Source organism: Lagopus leucura, unplaced genomic scaffold (genome assembly GCF_019238085.1).
Source record: "Lagopus leucura isolate 7727_CA_CO unplaced genomic scaffold, USGS_WTPT01 Super-Scaffold_702, whole genome shotgun sequence".
Taxonomy (NCBI): Eukaryota; Metazoa; Chordata; class Aves; order Galliformes; family Phasianidae; genus Lagopus; species Lagopus leucura.
In genome coordinates, this window is record NW_024962254.1 from 8,102,844 (window position 1) to 8,120,091 (window position 17,248).

At 43.4% G+C, this 17,248-nt stretch overlaps 1 protein-coding gene across 1 annotated transcript in view; it reads left to right on the forward strand.

The window, feature by feature from the left end:
- Positions 1-17,248, forward strand: part of CEP295 (centrosomal protein 295) — a 72,996-nt gene that overhangs the window by 24,833 nt on the left and 30,915 nt on the right. The window contains exons 3-10 of the mRNA XM_042862456.1: positions 1,537-1,708; positions 6,767-6,851; positions 9,057-9,183; positions 11,199-11,399; positions 12,565-12,689; positions 13,436-13,529; positions 15,431-15,544; positions 16,646-16,786. Coding sequence (XP_042718390.1) covers positions 1,537-1,708; positions 6,767-6,851; positions 9,057-9,183; positions 11,199-11,399; positions 12,565-12,689; positions 13,436-13,529; positions 15,431-15,544; positions 16,646-16,786 — 1,059 coding nt within the window. The remainder of the gene's footprint in view (positions 1-1,536; positions 1,709-6,766; positions 6,852-9,056; positions 9,184-11,198; positions 11,400-12,564; positions 12,690-13,435; positions 13,530-15,430; positions 15,545-16,645; positions 16,787-17,248) is intronic.

A 17,248-nucleotide genomic window follows, 5' to 3' on the forward strand; every position in this document is an offset into this window, starting at 1 on the left:
AGTTGGCTACTAAACATAGAAACCCACATTTTCATAAAAAAAGTTGGTCAAAGTTCCCTTTTTCCCCCTAATAGGAGCAGACAGTAGGAACAGCACTTTGGTGATTACAGCCCTTGCAGAGGGAGCAGATCGAATGTTTTTCCATGCAGCTCAGAGCCATATTTCGCAGAGATGTACTAACCATCAGGTATATCTCTTTCTAGGAAAGGAAGCCGGTGAGGATTGTCTGCCTCTTCCTGTGAACCCATGCCACTGTGCCTGAAATATATATACTATTAATTTTGCCATGGTGAGATTGAGCAGCTGACTCTGAAATCAGGTTCTTCTGACAAAACATGGAAAATGGGAGGTCTGGTCTCTAGTCATCTCTTCTGCCCAACAAGTGTTGTTAGCACTGCTGACATCAGAACAACTTGAGCATGTAAAAGCAAGACTAGAAGTCTGTGGACTTTTAGGATTAAAAAATTCTAATTTCTTCAGCAGTTTAGCAAGGCTTATCAAGATCAGGATCTGGAGCTCAGTTGCATTTATCAGACTGAGCCCTAAGAGACTAAGCTGAGAATACCTGCTCTAAAATCTATGATCTCCCAGAAAACAGACTCCAGTTTGCCAAGCTAGCATCTAAGTCATGAACCAGCTTCTCTTACAGATTTTCCTCTCTCAGGTGATGCTAAACTTACCTCAGTCACTAGAGATATTTTGTTCCTTGATCTCTCCTTGGATCCTCTAATATTTAGCAAAGAATCATCTCCCTGTCTGTAGAGATGTTGGTTTCCATTACAAAGAAAAAAACAGAAGCAAGAAGAACCAATCTAACACTGTTACAAATTCACTGCTTTCTTTAAAATACTACTTCGCTGACTCGCAGTTTTTTTCCAGGTCTCTCATCCTGGTATAAATCCATTCTCATGCCTTGTAAATTTTTCTTTACCAAGCTTGACTTTTTAAGGTTCTCTCTGAGACATGTTCCTTCCATAAAGCCTTTTAATGACTCCATCTACAGAATCAGTTTCTTTCTACTAAAGAAAACATCAAAGATAATTTGTGATAGGATGGTAACTTGGTATATCGCAGGGCTGTCTGATCATATAGTCTGTTTGATTCAGACTGTGGGCCTTGATCAAACCAGGATCAACTCTTTTCTCCATGAACATTTTGTTGGTATTTCATAAAGAATACCACGGTACTTTAATGGATATCTGAGGATAATGACAGGTACGTTTTTGAGAGGAACCCATATTCTGTATCTCACTCTATTTCAGCCAGTGCAGAAGATGCCAGTGATGGCAGAAACCAGCAGCTGGGAAATGCAGCACCCTGCAAACAGCTTTCATTGACCTATGTGTAAATGACTACTGAGACATTTAAAGTGTTCTGATTGGATCCTTTCATCACTTATTAAATTGGCCAAAGCTGAACATTTATTCTTCTTTTTTCCTTCTAATATCATCCAGAACCTTTAATGTGTTCCTTGACAATTTGTAGACCTAAAGCCTTCAGAATGTTCTTATATTAATTTTATTGCTCACCATACAGCATTTGGATGCTCTTCTGAGAGAATATGAGGCTTCTGAAGACACTTTTCAATATACACTTAATGTGCTGGACAATGCCAAGGCAAAATTCATGCCAAAAGGCATTATCCAGTTTCTGACTCCCTTTGCTAGTCTTCCTACTTATAACAAACACAAGCAATCAAATGGAGAAGGTAAATAGTATAAAGCAAGTCAGTTTAGGTTGGAGAAATAGTAGTGGCTTTTTTTTTTATTTAGTTTTCTTTTATCCTGTAGCATCTTTCTAATGATTAGAAGCTGCATGTAGGGAATCTATACAGGCATTGTTTTAGTATGGCACTAGAATGTGTAACTCTGCAGCCAAGGAACATAATAATGAACGTTACTCTTCCTCAACTGTCAAGAAAATTTATTTCAAAAATGTATTCAAAATCAGTCTCGGGCAGAGACTATTGTAGGCTGTGCCTGCATGGGCTGCACACACTGTATTAGTCAGTCTCTATAATGAAGATCAGCTTTTTCTTTTTGTTAGGAACCATCTGTCTTTGCAAAGTTTACATATAAAAATTGCACTTAATTCAAACTGTTTAACAAAAACACATTGTGATTTTGAGACCGTATTAACTGGAAGATTGCAAATCTTTGTAAAACCACATCCTGTTAGTTCCTGGTAGTCATGATAATTAGATATTTGTTGTTAAGTGCTAAAAAAGATGAAACAGCATGACAGAAGTAATCACAGATCAAAACAAAATGAACCATAGGGAAACATTTAAGAGCATATGATAACATGCTATGTGACACCAAGGAATGCTGAATGCAGAGAATAGCCAATTCAAACTGAGTGAAGCTTTCCTTTTATTCAGACACTTCAGTAATCAGCAAGAAGGAGACAAGAAACAAAAAACTGCATTACCAACTAATGAGCTGTTGGAGCTCTCCGGTGGGGTGTGAGGGGGAGGAGTGTCTGAATATCACACTTTCTTTAGAGCTCTTCTTTCAGAGTTTATCAAGGAGAACACTGAATTCTTGCAGAGTGCCAAGTCTTGCCAAGGGTGAGCTGTCAGGTGGTTGTACTGTTCCATTAGCAGATCTCAGAAAACCTTTTCTGTTAAAAAGGCAGGAAAGCCTGCAAAGACCATCCTTCCCGCATAAGAGTGAGGGGTATAGCAGCCAGCAAAGAATCATGGAATCCTAGAATCACCAAGGTTGGAAAAGACCTAAAAGATCATCCAGTCCAACCGTTCACCTATTCCCAATAGCTCCCACTAAACCATGTCCCTCAACACAACATACAGCCTTTCCTTGAACACCCCCAGGGTCGGTGATTCCACCACCTCCCTGGGCAGTCCATCCAGTGCTGACCACCCTTTCTGAAAAGTAATACTTCCTCATGTCCAGCCTGAATCTCCCCCGCTGTAGCTTGAAGCCATTCCCTCTGGTCCTATCACTAATGACACGAGAGAAGAGGCCGACCCCCAGCTCACTACAGCCTCCCTTCAGGAAGTTATAGAGAGCAATGAGGTCTCCCCTGAGCCTCCTCTTCTCCAGGCTGAACATTCCCAGCTCCTTCAGCCTCTCCTCATATGGCCTGTGTTCCAGACCCCTCACCAGCTTTGTTGCCCTCCTTTGAACACGTTCCAGGGCCTCAACATCTTTCTTGCAGTGAGGGGCCCAAAACTGGACACAGTACTGCAGGTGCGGCCTCACCAGAGCTGAATATAGGGGAACAATCACCTCTCTGCTCCTGCTTGCAACACTGTTTCTGATGCAAGCCAGGATGCCATTGGCCTTCTTGGCCACCTGGGCACACTGTCGGCTCATGTTCAGCCGAGCATCAATCAATACCCCCAGGTCCATTTCCTCTACGCAGTCCTCCAGCCACACCGCCCCAAGCCTGTAGCGTCGCCTGGGGTTGTTGTGGCCGAAGTGCAGGACCCGGCATTTGGCCTTGTTGAAACTCATCCCATTGGTTCCAGCCCAGCTCTCCAGCCTGTCCAGATCCCTCTGTAGGGCCTCGCTACCCCCAGGCAGATCCACACTTCCAGCCAATTTGGTGTCATCTGCGAATTTACTGAGGGTGCACTCGATGCCCTCATCCAGGTCATCAATAAAGATATTGCAGAGGACAGGCCCCAGCACCGACCCCTGGGGAACACCACTCACGACCGGTCGCCAGCTGGATTTGACTCCATTCACCACCACTCTCTGTGCCCGGCCCTCCAGCCAGCTCCTTACCCAGCCAAGAGTGTACCCATCCAAGCCTCTGGCTGCCAGCTCCTGCAGGAGAATGCTGTGGGAGACAGTGTCAAAGGCTTTGCTGAAGTCTAGGTAGACCACATCAACAGCCTTTCCCTCATCCACCAGATGGGTCACTAGATCATAGAAGGAGATCAGGTTGGTAATTTACAACATAGAAATAAGCAAGCACCCCTGTGTGGCAATAAGAGATAAATCCATGCTGGTCTATTCATCATGCCCATGAGCAGGGAATTTGTTCTCTCAGATTGATCTTAGATCCATAAAAACAGAGCATACCAAGACAACATATCTGTGCCAGCATCTCCTGCGTTCATAGGTTGGTCAAACAAATGCTCTCTGCAGTACGGAAGTATGGATGGTCTTGCTCTTCAAAGCCATATTCCAAGATAGCTGACGGCCTGTCCTGGAAATAAATTCAGATTTCCCCCTAACTATTTTGCAAAGTTGTAGCTAACTCTTCTAACTACATTTCTTCACCCATAGGAGAAATATGACTGGTGGTTGAACTTTATGGGAACTATTATCTCCAGTTTCATATGCACCCAGCTGTCCATACCACTGCATCACTACACAGCTTGTATAAAAGGAACACACCTACTTCCAAAGAGGAAAGAATTAACATCAGCCTGTGATACTGTAATTCAAACAGGTGTATTAAAACATGGAAAGCATTATCATATTAAAACAGCTGCTAAATCTCTGTTTTTAAGTATATGTATGGAAATTAAGGGACAGCAGAAATAATTCTGAAGTATGTTGACTAGAAAACACCTTTGAAATAAAGTTCTTATCCAGTACACGTAGGCTTCACAACTTTTTTCTCTTTTTCTAGAGCATATATTTGACCTCTTTCACATCTTATAAGTGAGCTATAAAATCTATAATCTCATTTACTCTCTTAATAGACTGTCTTCAATTTTTTTTTTTTACCTGCTGACCTGCAGGATAAAGCTATTTAGAAGAGCTGTTATTGTGGAGAGCACTGCAAATGAAAATGCTGAAGGACAAAAAAATCCAATAAGGAGACTGGAAAATACATTTGGAAGGACACTGCTTAAGTTTAATGTATTCAATACGCATATTGTGAAACATCTGGTTGTCTTTAAGGTACAATCAGGTATTAACTTTGTAACCAGCTATTACAGCCAATAGTTTGCAGCAAGTTGCTTCATAGAAAGCAAATGATCTCCCTAAATGATCCCATAGCACACAAGTCTCTGAATAAGAAGGCGATTCAGCACTGTATGACAGCTGTGTAACCTCTTCTTCCTAAGCAACTTGGAATTCCTATTCCTATTTGGAACAGGCTGCCCAGAGATGGTGGAATCACTGTCCCTGGAGGTGTTCAAGAGCCGTGGAGATGTGGCACGGAGGGACATGGTGTGTGGGCATGGTGGGCTGATGGTTGGACATGGTGGTCTTAGTGACCTTTTCCACCCTTAATGCTTCTACTCTTGTGTCTTTTGTTTTGCAGTCCTTTAATTTTCAGTGTTTCATGTGCAGCCATGCATCCACATACAACAATACCATGTACATTTTACGAAGTAATCTTAGCCCTGCTGACTTTGGTCCTGTAGGGCACAGTACAGTGGGTTACTATGCTGGTTAGCTGGTAGTAAAAAGTTACTTTTTCCTGTCTCTAGAGAAAACAGCTATAGAAACCAGTCATATTTTGTACTAGCATTTAAAGGGGTCCTAAAGCATAGATAGGGAAAAAGTCTTTATCAGGGAGAGCAGGGTTAAGAAAATGACTTCAAACTAAAAGAGAGGAGATTCAGGATAGATATGAGGGGAAATTCTTCACTTTGAGGGCACTGATGCCCTGGCACAGCTGCCCAGAGAGCTGTGGTACCCACCACTGGAGGAGCTTAAGGCCAGGTTGGATGGGCCCTGGGCAGCCTGAGCTGGTGGGGGCAACCAGCCCATGGCAGGGGTTGGAGCTGGGTGGGCTTTGAGGTCCCCTCCAATCCAAGCCATTCTGTGACTGTGATTTCAGCATAAGATAGCAGATTGCCTCCTGCACCCAACAAGCGTTACAAGCGTTTCTGCCCTACTAGAAGCAGAAGCTCAGGCCCTGAGGAAATATTCAATGCAAAGAAGCCCTCTAGCACAGCCTCTCGTTCCTCCCTGTCAGTAACGAACTCTGGCTGTTCCTCATAAACCAAGGCTGCCGGACGCACTCCCAGCGCTCCCAGCTCAAACTCAGCCCAGCACGCTCCCCAGGCACGCTGAGGTAAGCCATGAAGCAGTGTGGTCCTCCTGCCTGCCCCCCTCATCCCTGCCACCTTGGGCTGAGCACTGATGCACAGTGCCACACACTGAACCCCTGCAGAGACACAGAACTCTGGGCACAAACCCCTCTGACACCGAGGAGCCGCCATGTCTTCAGTCTGGAGGAGGTTCAGGGGAGACCTTATTGCTCTCTGTAACCACCTGAAGGGAGGTTGCAGTGAGCTGGGGGTCGGCCTCTTCTCTCATGTAACTGGTGATAGCACTAGAGGGAATGGCTTCGGGCTGCGCCAGGGGAGATTTAGGCTGGACGTTCGGAAATGCTACTTTTCTGAAAGAGTGGTCAGGCAGTGGAATGGGCTGCCCAGGAAGGTGGTGGAGTCACCGACCCTGGAGGTGTTCAAGGAACGTTTGGATTTTGTGTTGAGGGACATGGTGTAGTGAGAACTATTGGTGATGGGTGGATGGTTGGATTGGATGATCTTAGGTCTTCCCTAACCTTGATGTTTCTGTGATTCTGCCAAACACCCACACTGCTGCCCAACCCCTGGAGAATGGCTGCGCGGCGCAAGGCACGCCGCCACAGCGCATGCGCACCGCCAGCCTTCACGTAGCGTCTCGGCGAGCGGGAAGTGGAGAGAAGGGAATTGCGCGTGCGCAGAGCCGGAGACTCCGGGCCGCTCGGTTTCCCGCCGCGCTCGCTCTGATTGGTTGCTGGCTGTGTCGCGGGAGGTGGGAGCTGTGGGCCGTTGGGCCCTGAGGCGGTGTGGGGCCGTGCCGTACTGTGCCTTTCTTTTCTTTTTTCTCCTCGTCGGTTCTCTCCAGCCGTCTTGTCCCCGGCTCCAGGTGATCAGGGAGGGCTCCGGGCAGGGCTCACTAACGGGGGGTGGTTCTCCCATTAACCCTGACGTTTTTCGGCCCTGGAGGAGGGTTGGTGTGAGGGGCTGAAGGGCGGGAGGCGTTCGCGAGCAGTCTGCCTTAGTTCGGTTTGCTGCGTGCTTCCCCGCTGCTTTCTGCCCAGTCAGGGCTGTGCTGGTGGGTTGGTCAACAGAGGGTGAACGTTCCCGTCAGTGTCCTTTTACTTTTTGTTGCTGTGTGACAAAAGGCAGCAGAGGGGCAGTCTGACAAAATGGTGTCTGATATGGAAGTGTAGATGAAGCAGAGGTGTGTCACTGAATTCCTCCATGTGGAAAATATGGCACCCATTGGCATTCATTGGTGCTTGCTGAACCTTTTGTGGAGATCAAACAGTAGATGCGAGCACAGTGAGGCATTGGTGAATTTCAGCAGTGGCAACACTGGGTGTGGCATGCAGGCTCTTGTTGATCACTGATGAAAATACACAGTTAATGGTGGTGATTATGTTGGAAAATAGTGTTTTGTAGATGAAAATTTGCTCTATCAAATTGCGCTTTTTGTACTGATTGTAGTTTCTGTGGAAATAACAGGAGGCGTTATTTTTGGAGCAACTTATGTGTATGCAGCGCAGTTCAATTCCTCTTTACTCAATGAGGCCCAGGCAAAGCCAGAGGGTTGGAGACCCGTGGGCTGGGGGCTGATCTGCTGGAAGAGGGCTCTGAGGAGAAGGATCTGGGTGTCCTGGTGAGCCATGAGCCAGCACTGTGCCCTGGTGGCCAAGGCAAATGTGTCCTAGGGTACATCAAAAAGAGCTTGGCCAGTTGAGGGAGGTAATCCTTACCTTTTACTCTGCCTTGGTGAGGCCACATTTGGAGAGGTGTCCAGTGCTGGGCTCCCCAGTTCAAGAAAAGCAGAGATAATTTCGAGTCCAGAGGAAGGCTGCAAAGGTGAAAATGGGCCTGGAGCATGTCCTGTATGAGGAAAGGCTGAACGATCTGGGGCTGTTCTGCCTGAAGAAGGCTGAGAGGAGATATTATCACTGTTTATAAATACCTAAAGAGCAGGAGTCAAATGGATGGGGTGAGGCTCTTTGCAGTGGTGCTTGGTAACAGGACAAGGGGAAATGGGCTAAAGCTGGAACACAGGAAGTTCCAGGTAAACATGAAGAATTTTAGTTTGAGGGTGATGGAGCAATAGAACAGGCTGCCCAGGTGGTGGAGTCTCCTTTTCTGCAGATATTCATGACCTGTCTGGACACTTCACTGTGCAAACTGCTCTAGGGAACCTGCTTTAGCAGTGAGGTGGAATCAGTGATCTCCAGAGGTCCCTTCTAACTCCTGTGATTCTGTGAAACTTCTGATTTGTTCCTCAGCAGCTGAATAAGGGACAGCTGGCAGGAACCACAAACTTTTGTCCCTTTTTATCCTGTACTGAACTTGAAAACTTTGGGCTGCAGTTGGCTATGTGAACAGTCATTTCAACATTTCAACATTTGAACAGTCACAGGATTCTTACATCTCACTATTGTTATGCTAATAATTCAGTATAAGTCAATATAAGACGTGACCTGGAACGGGCTGCCCAGGGAGGTTGTGGATGCCCCGTCCTTGGACGTGTTCAAGGCCAGGTTGGACGGGGTCCTGGGCAACCTGATCAAAATGTGTATGTTTGGTGGCCCTGCTAGGCAGGGGGAGTTTGGAACTACATGATCCTTGGGGTCCCTTCCAACCCGGGTGATTCTGTGATTCTGTGACCAGCCCGCTTTAACTGTGTGGTGAGGGTTGTGATAACTTTTTGGCTTCCAAGGAGTGGAATGGTGCTTGTTATTCACTTTCAGGTGTGACTTTTTAATGCATGGTGTAGATTGTGAAAGTAATACTGTTGCAGCATTTGCTACATAGAGTCACTGAACCAAAGGAGCTGGAAGGGACTTTTGGGGATCATGAAGTCCAGCTCCCCTTGTAAAGCAGGTTCCCTATGGGAGATTGTGTGACAGTAGTTCATGGAACTGCTGTTTGTGGCTGGCAGAGCTGTTGGATGCAAATGGAACAGGCATGAACAGTTGTAGCTCATATTCTTAGTACCCCGATAGTTTTGTAAGATTATGGTAATACATTGTTTGGTTTTTTTCCTACCTTATAGCTATCTTGTGTCACTTATATCCAAATCTCTATTTTCTCTGTTATCCTTTAGAAATTGGTTGTTTCTGAAGATGAAGAGGAAAGCATCAAAAGTTGGGAAACTGAGGCTTAGTCCTAATGAAGAAACCATGCTTCTGAAAGAGGAATATGAAAGAAGAAGAAAGCTGAGGCTGCAGCAAGTATGCTTCCATTTTTGCAAGTTGTCTATTTCATAATGGAAAATAAGTTTTATTTCATATAAGCTAGCTTCTTCACTGTAATAATATTAGGCTTAGATTTAGCTTATGAATTATTTTCCATTGCCACGTTTATTTACAAGTATGTGTATATTTCTATTGTGGGTACCTTCTCAGTTTGTTACATGCACGTGGGCCTCTGTTCCGGAACTACTGCTTCCCTGACAACTGCACTGTGGTTTTGTGTGTGTGTTTGTTGGCAGTCAGCATGCAGGTCTCTCTTCTTCTGACGTTTCACATAGCGGAGCACAAATAAGCCAGCTGAGGCAAATCCAGACCTGAACAGCTTTCCACTTGATCAACTGTTATGATTTGTTATGATTAGCTGGCGACCTGTTTCAAGTGGTGTCCCCCAGGGGTCGGTGCTGGGGCCCATCCTGTTTAATATCTTCATTGATGACTTAGATGAAGGGATTGAGTGTATCCTGAGTAAGTCTGCAGATGACACCAAGTTGGGAGGTGGTGTCGATCTGCCTGAAGGTAGGGAGGCCCTGCAGAGGGATCTAGATAAGCTGGATCGCTGAGCCGAGGTGAATGGGATGAGGTTCAACAAGGCCAAGTGCCGGGTCCTGCACTTTGGCCACAACAACCCCAGCAATGCTACAGGCTTGGGGATGAGTGGCTGGGTGAGTGTGAAGAGGAAAGGGACCAGGGGGTGTTGGTTGATGCTCGGCTAAACATGAGCTGACAGTGTGCCCAGGTGGCCAAGAGGGCCAACGGCATCCTGGCCTCCATTAGAAATAGTGTGGCCAGCAGGAGCAGAGAGGTGATCATCCCCCTGTACTCAGCACTGGTGAGGCCACACCTCGAGTACTGTGTTCAGTTTTGGGCCCCTCACTACAAGAAAGACACTGAGGCCCTGGAATGTGTCCAGAGAAGGGCAACAAAACTGGTGAGGGGTCTGGAGCACAGGGCTTATGAGGAGCGGCTGAGGGAGCTGGGAATGTTCAGCCTGGAGAAGAGGAGGCTCAGGAAAGGCCTCATTGCACTCCACAACTTCCTGAAGGAAGGTTGTGGTGCAAAAGGGTCTGGCCTTTTCTCCCAGGCAAATAGTAGGACCCGAGGAAACGGCCAGAAGTTATACCAGAGGAGGTTGGACATTAGGAGAAACTTTTTCTCTCAGAGGGTGGTCAGGCACTGGAATGGCTGCCAAAGGAGGTGGTGGAGTCACCGTCCCTGGCAGTGTTCAAGAGGCATCTGGATGAGGAGCTACGAGAGATGGTTTAGTGCTTGTGGTAGTGGGAGGGTGGTTGGACCAGATGATCTTGCAGGTCGTTTCCAACCTTATGATTCTATGATGTCACAGTTCTTGATGCTTTAAATATTGCTCCTTTTAGAATTGAGCGCCTGTTCATTGTCTTATTTTCTTCATTTTTGTTATGCTGTGCTGCTGTAAGGGCACAAGGCTATTTCCCCTTTTTTTTTTTTTTAATATATTTCTTTCCTTCCCCAGCCTTCCTCTGCTGTCCTGTACAAGCTGTCCCAGTCTTTCCTACCTTCAAAAATCATATACACTAACATTCTCTAAGATGTCTTTTTTCTTGCATGTACTCCAGAGAAGAGAGTTTTACTGACAAAGGCAGAGAACAAACTTAGTAAACAAGCTTGAATTGGGCAGTACAGTTCTGAGTTTCTTTAGAGTGTGTTGTGTTGTGTGAAGTCTTTAAATTATTGCATTGTAGTTTGAGTATGAAGGCTGTACCAGGCAGTTTTTGCATTTTGTATGTCTGCTGTTTGTTGCTCGTTCACTTTATGCTCTTAATGAAGATTAAATTTAGAATACATTATTCATTTTGGAAAAGGCTAATAGCACGTTTAAGGCATTTTCTGGATAGATTTTTAATGTAAAAGTAAATAAGTGGAAGGATACAAAAGTAGAGTGTGTTGTGGAAATACTTGTTAAAAACCGTACTGCACCCTTTAATGTTACTGACAAGACATGACTTCTATTTCTGCAGGTTAGAGAGCAACAGAAGTATATATCCTTGCAGATAAGACAGAAAGTAAAGCAGAGGAGGGAAGAGAAGCTACATCAGTTAGAGGAGGCACTGAGAGCTGAATGGCAGAAAGCACAAGAGGAGAAGATGAAGGCTTTAGAAAAACTGTTTTTATCAAGCTTAAGAGCTGTTGGTGAGGGTCACCGACAAGCCAAGGAGAATGTAAGTAAACAGCTTAATGTTGTTGTCATAGAAATACTCAATGTTCTAGAAGTACTGAGATTGCCTGTTTCTTGGTTGGTTTGTTGTTGTTTGTTTGTTTGTTTTAATATTCCTGGTCTTTGAGTCTGAGGAGTGAAGAATGGAATGTTTACTTTTGCAGATATTTATCCATGAGGCTGTGCTTGGTGAGAAGGAATGTGACTTTTTGTTGGGAAAGATTTAGAGCAACACTGCTGCTGGTGGGAGATCCTTATTCTCTGTTTGGGCGTAGATAACCCATTGAATTACTTTTAGAAGCCTGTTGGAGTCTGTAGGTTTTGTGTATATTTTTTCCAGGGATTTTGTACAACTTTCTGTGTTTGGAAAATGAAATGTCCCAGCAAACCAATCTGCTGCAGCTTTTGCTGTGCAAACTCCTGAATTATGTGTATGTGATCTAACCTTTGTTAGCATGGCAGTGCATGTTAGATAACCGTGGTACTTAACTGCAATGCACGTGGTGAGTTGTTGTCTCAGATGTGCCACTCACTGCCTAACCTGTCTTTACCATCTCGCAGTTTTCTTTGTATGCTTAAGAAGTCAAATTCCATTTTTTTTTATTCACTTCTTTAGACCTCCAGCCATAAGTACTGTTAAGGGCTTCAGAGGCTTTTGCACAGACTGCAGACTGTGTTGCTTTTCCATTCTGCAGCTGTGAACTAAACTGTCTTTGTTTCAAAATTCTGTGTAGACTCAGTTTGAGGGACTTCTGAGGTTGCTGGGTGAAAAATCCATAGATTTGCACTGATACGTAATTGTTGTAGTTAATGGCCAAGAGGTAGTAAGGTGCCTTATCTTCACAGATTAATCAGCATTACTAAGATGTGCAGGTATGTTTATATTACTGTTGTTACGAGGAGATTAAGAGAGATGCTAAGATTTCCAAATCAGTATTTGGTTACATTGGCTGAGGCAAATTTTCTGCTGTTGGCAGCAGACAAAAGGAGAATAGAGAAGATAGCAGAGGAGAAAAAGTGATTATTAAGAGAATTTTTACTCTAATATGGTGGGGAAGAATTTCAGGTTTCTGGTTCCTACTAAAGTATTTAATTTTGAACTTGATACTGATAGTATGAGAAGTAAATAAAATTGTGTGTTAAATGCTTGCAATATCCTTATTGTTAAGGAACCTGATTTAGAAGCCCTGGCAAAGCAAGCAGAGGAAAGGAAGCAAAGAGCAGAGAAGAGACATAAGAAAGCACTGAAAGAGCAGAAGTTGCAGAAAGAGAAATTACTTCGTGAACAAGCCCGGTATGCAACAGCTGTTTAGTTTCATGAAGCACAGAGTGTATTTCAATGGTGTTACATGGTGAAAGGCAAAATTCCTAATGTTTGGAGCTGTTTAGTTTTGAAATATTATGGATTATTGTGTTCAAGTGTGGTTGTGGACAGACTTATAAGTTTTGATAACATTTGTAGTTTTACATCCAAGACTGAAGTGCCAGCTATACCAGCAGACCTGATCCACTCTTGGAGGCCAGGCAGCCCTTCAGCTCACTGTGTCCCCGCAGTTGGCAGGCAGCTGTCCAGTGACACGTAGCCTGTGTGCTCAGGTCGGTCACCATGGGAAGTTACTTGAAAAAAGGACCTGTTGCATTTGACACAGCCCAAACCTGAGCAGGCATGACAAGTGAACCCCAAGAATGTATTCCTGGGGATAGCTGAGCTTGAGTAGAGCTGACACCTACTGATTCAATGCTTAGCTTTGTTGAGCAATTAAAATATGTGGCAGCAATGTGGGGTGTTCTGAAAACAGAAGTGAAAAGTGCAATTTGGCTTTGATCTCAAGAAACATGTATGTTACTGACATTTTTGCATTACTTCACAAGGTTAATTTTTCAGTGCTGTCTTTCAGATCTGTTGACTTTGCCGTATGCTTGCTTATTCTTGGCAGTTAAATGGAATGATTGATAAAAAATTTTGGTTTGCTTATTATTCTGCTCAGTGCTGTCATTGGTTCTTAAATCATTTTCTTTCTCTCTTCCTTTATTTGCAAGACGAATAGATGCACGTAAGCACGCCCTGGATGTGGAAAGAGAAAGAGCAGCTAGAGTTGCAAACCTGCCACCTCCTCCTCCACATCCTCTTGAGGTGTGTATTTGTGATGGTGTAGTGCATCATTGCAGGATACCATATCAATACAGTGCTCCATTGCTCTGACTCCTCACAGTGAGATATCTGAAATTGCTGTTTTCATACTGCAAGGAGAGTGGTTTGGTGATAATCAAGAAAGTCAATGAATTATGTATTAACAGACTTCTGATCTTCAGTACTTGTTTTGGTTTCTTATCTCTTGTTCGTGTGGATTTTATTTCTCATAGTCAGGAGATGTTTTTATGGCTGATGTGTGCTTGAATCTTATTGTAATTTCATTTTCATTTAAAAGTTGTGGTGACTCTGTGGTTTATCTCAGTATGCACATACTGCCTCACTTGTCTGTCGTGGTGATGAGTGTCATGGACTCGTAGGATGGCTTGGGTTGGAAGGGACCTTAAGGATCGTGCTGGCAGGGTTGCCACCTGCTAGATCAGGCTGCTCAGCAGTAAGCATCGTATTTTGTTTTCTTCTGCCTTATTTGCTGTGTTTATTATTGTCTTTCTTCTGTTTCTTGCAGGGAATACAGAAAGTATGGTAAGCTGTTGAATTTTGATAGAAAAATAATAACTCAGGGCTAAAAGCAGTGGTTTTATTCTGTGCTGTACCTTTTAGGGGAATGACTTTGCATCTCCTTCATGCTTCTTTTGAGTTCAGATATATTCTGAATATGTGTAGAAGTCACAGTAGAACTGTAGATCTGTACTACGGAAAAAACATGCTGTGCTTTTTCATTGTGTAGTTAACTTTTGAGATAAATTTACTAACAGAACTCTTAGAATACAGAATTTGTTAGTACAGAGTTTGTTGCCTAACACATTGTGACCTTTCAGACCATCACATTTAGTAATATTCAGACCACAGACAAGAAAATAAAGAATTTGGGTATTTACTGAGGAAAGACTAATCTAGTCTCTCTCAGAGCCACTGCAATGAGAGCTTTTTCCCAGCTCCACTCAGCACATGAGGTATAGGTTTGTGTCTTGAAAGATAGGGAACTGATGCATCTGGGGAAACTGAGTAAGGACTGATCCTCACTGTTTTCAGAATGATTAAAGGAAGGGATACTTACATACCTTTATTTGTACCCTTTACTGCATACTCCTGTGCAGATCTTATTTGCTGCCCAGCGTTTTCTTACTATAAAAGTTGACTGTGTGTGGATTAAAGCAAGTGTTGAAGTGATAGAAAGTGTCTGGGGTTATTCCTTGGGGAGTTACCTCATTTCTTTCCCACTGAGAGCATTGGTCTGAGCCATATAAGAGGAGATCTGGTTGCTCAGTGTTCAGAATGTCTTTCAGATAAGAGTTGACATGTGGTTGCATTCCTAAAACATTAAAAAAAATCTTGGTGCTGTTTGTGTGAACACTTTTCAGTGAGGTTATGGAAAATGCTCTTTTTCCTGGCTGTCTAACAAACTGAACATAATGGACTGAGTTCTATATACAGAGTCTGTACTTGAGAAAGGTTTTTTACCATTATGTGTAATGATATTGTGGGTCTGAGGTTGCCCTGTATGCAGGTGGCCATGGCAGCTGTTGCGTGGGATGTGTGTTGGAGCATTAAAGCCCAAGCACTTCTGAACTAAGCTGATGCTCTTGAAGGAGGAAGGCGCAGCTCCATGATGAATGCCAACGTCTGTGGAGGAGTTTGCTGCGTGCTGATAGATGCTCTCAGTTATTAAGCTTTCTAAGTATTCTTTATGCTGATACGATTTTTTTAAATTATTAAATGTATGTAAGGAGTGAAATGACAATGTTTTCTGGAGATAATTTTCTGGTTTTTAATTTTTTGCTTTTGTTTGATACTAATTTAAGTGCGGAGCTCATTTCTCTTTCATTTAGCTGCTTTGCCAGAGGAAGCTGTTCTCTATGGCTTATCTGTACTTTTCTTTCTAGAATCTGGAAGTGAAGAAGATTGCTGCCATGAAGGCCCACGGTGCTGGCAAATTTTCTGTTACACGTTACCACATTTCAGAACCTTATGCAGACAGAGAAATGGATGCACAACAGGTGATTAACTCCCCAGTGTTTGTGATGTACACTGCCACCTTTCTTTCTTTGTACTGCGTTCCATATCTGGATATCACCTTAGCAATTAGGCTTCCATTTTAAGGCCTATGCTAAGTTAATTGTTGTCCTTGCCCTGCTTTTTCCTCTTCTCCTCTTTTAGCTGTGTACTCGCAGTCTTTACTTCTCATTCGTGCTCAGATGTTCATGCATTCAACAGCTTTAACTTGGCAAAGTCTGATTTGGGGAAAAGAATCTTGAATAGAGCTATGCCAAATGAAAAGGTTTACTCAGGTTTACAGTACAGTCCCAGACCAAAGTTAGATCAGAAAAGGAGGAGCTGGAAAAGTAAAAGATGGAGTAAGAACTCAGCTTTTAGGGGTGGTGGTCTGTTGTTTGGCTTATCTGTGATGTGAGACCACAGTCTGAATTCCTGTTTGCTATCACCTTTGTTTAGATGGAGTTCTCTTGAGACTCATGAATTTTTGAGCATTCTCTCCAGTGGCATTGTTCTTGTTCATGAGTTTTAAGACTAAGTGATAAGAGCGGGTGCTTTGGTCTGAACTCTTGGAATTTTTGGAAAGCTCCAGAATGTTTATCTTTATAGCCTTGATTATTTGAAATTATTTTATTTTTTTGATTTTCAGGTGTTACTGAGTTTGTACTTTAAACTTGCAGATTTTTTTCTGGTTTCTCAAATGAAAATGGAAACATTTCTGATCTTATTTAAAACCTTTAAACATACAGGTAGTGAATTTGTAATACTGATGGCATTATTTGTTTTTACCTGGTATTGTGGGAAAAATAATCACTGCAATAAAAGATGGATGAATGATTGTCTCTATGGAGTTTGGAACTAGAATACTTTGATTCCCAACCCTTCTAAAATGTGCATGTTTGCTTTTTTTTTCTTTCATTTGTATGAATATTGTTTGGTCCTGCTTGCAACTGAATGCTGTAAAGTCTTTGAAGGTGGTTCGTATTGTGCTGTATGCTTTTTCTGTAAATCCCAAGTGTTTTTGCTACAGAATTACTCACTTAATGTTAAGTACACTTTAAACTACCAGAAGAACTCAGTGGACTAAACTAGTAATTGTCTGCCAGCCAGATGCTCGGTTGGCAGCCGAAGAGGAGGTGAAGCATTTGAAGGAGCTACACAAAGAGGCAGAGAGGGAGAGAAAAGAGCAGCTTGAAAAGGCGCATCTCAGAGGAAGTCATGCCCTGAAGAAGCTCCATTTGGCTCAGGTAGGCAAAGCAGACATCTGATGCCAGGTACCAGCACCTGTTTTTTTACTGCCAAAATGACCAATGTTAAGAAAGCTGTAGGTCGGTATTTGCCAGAGCGGCTGCGGTTTCAAGAGGAAGATGTTTGGACTTAACAGGGTTTTCAGAATGCTTTCAAAACATGATCAAACTCAACTTGCTTATTTTAGCTGTCTGGAAGACTATAGGGTGATCTTTCACTAAGATAAATTGGAAATATATTTGGATGCAGAATAGACACTACAAGTCAGCTTTTCTTGGGCCATAGCTCTTTGTACCATTACAGTGTCTTTATTTGAAGTATTTGCTGTTTGTTTGCATGCCGGCTGAGGTCGGGGGAATCCTCTGTGTCAGTTCAGTGGAAACTAGAAATTGAATTCTTGACTTTTAAACACATGATAGCATTGAAAAAAAACACATTTCACATTTCAAGAACCTTGACAA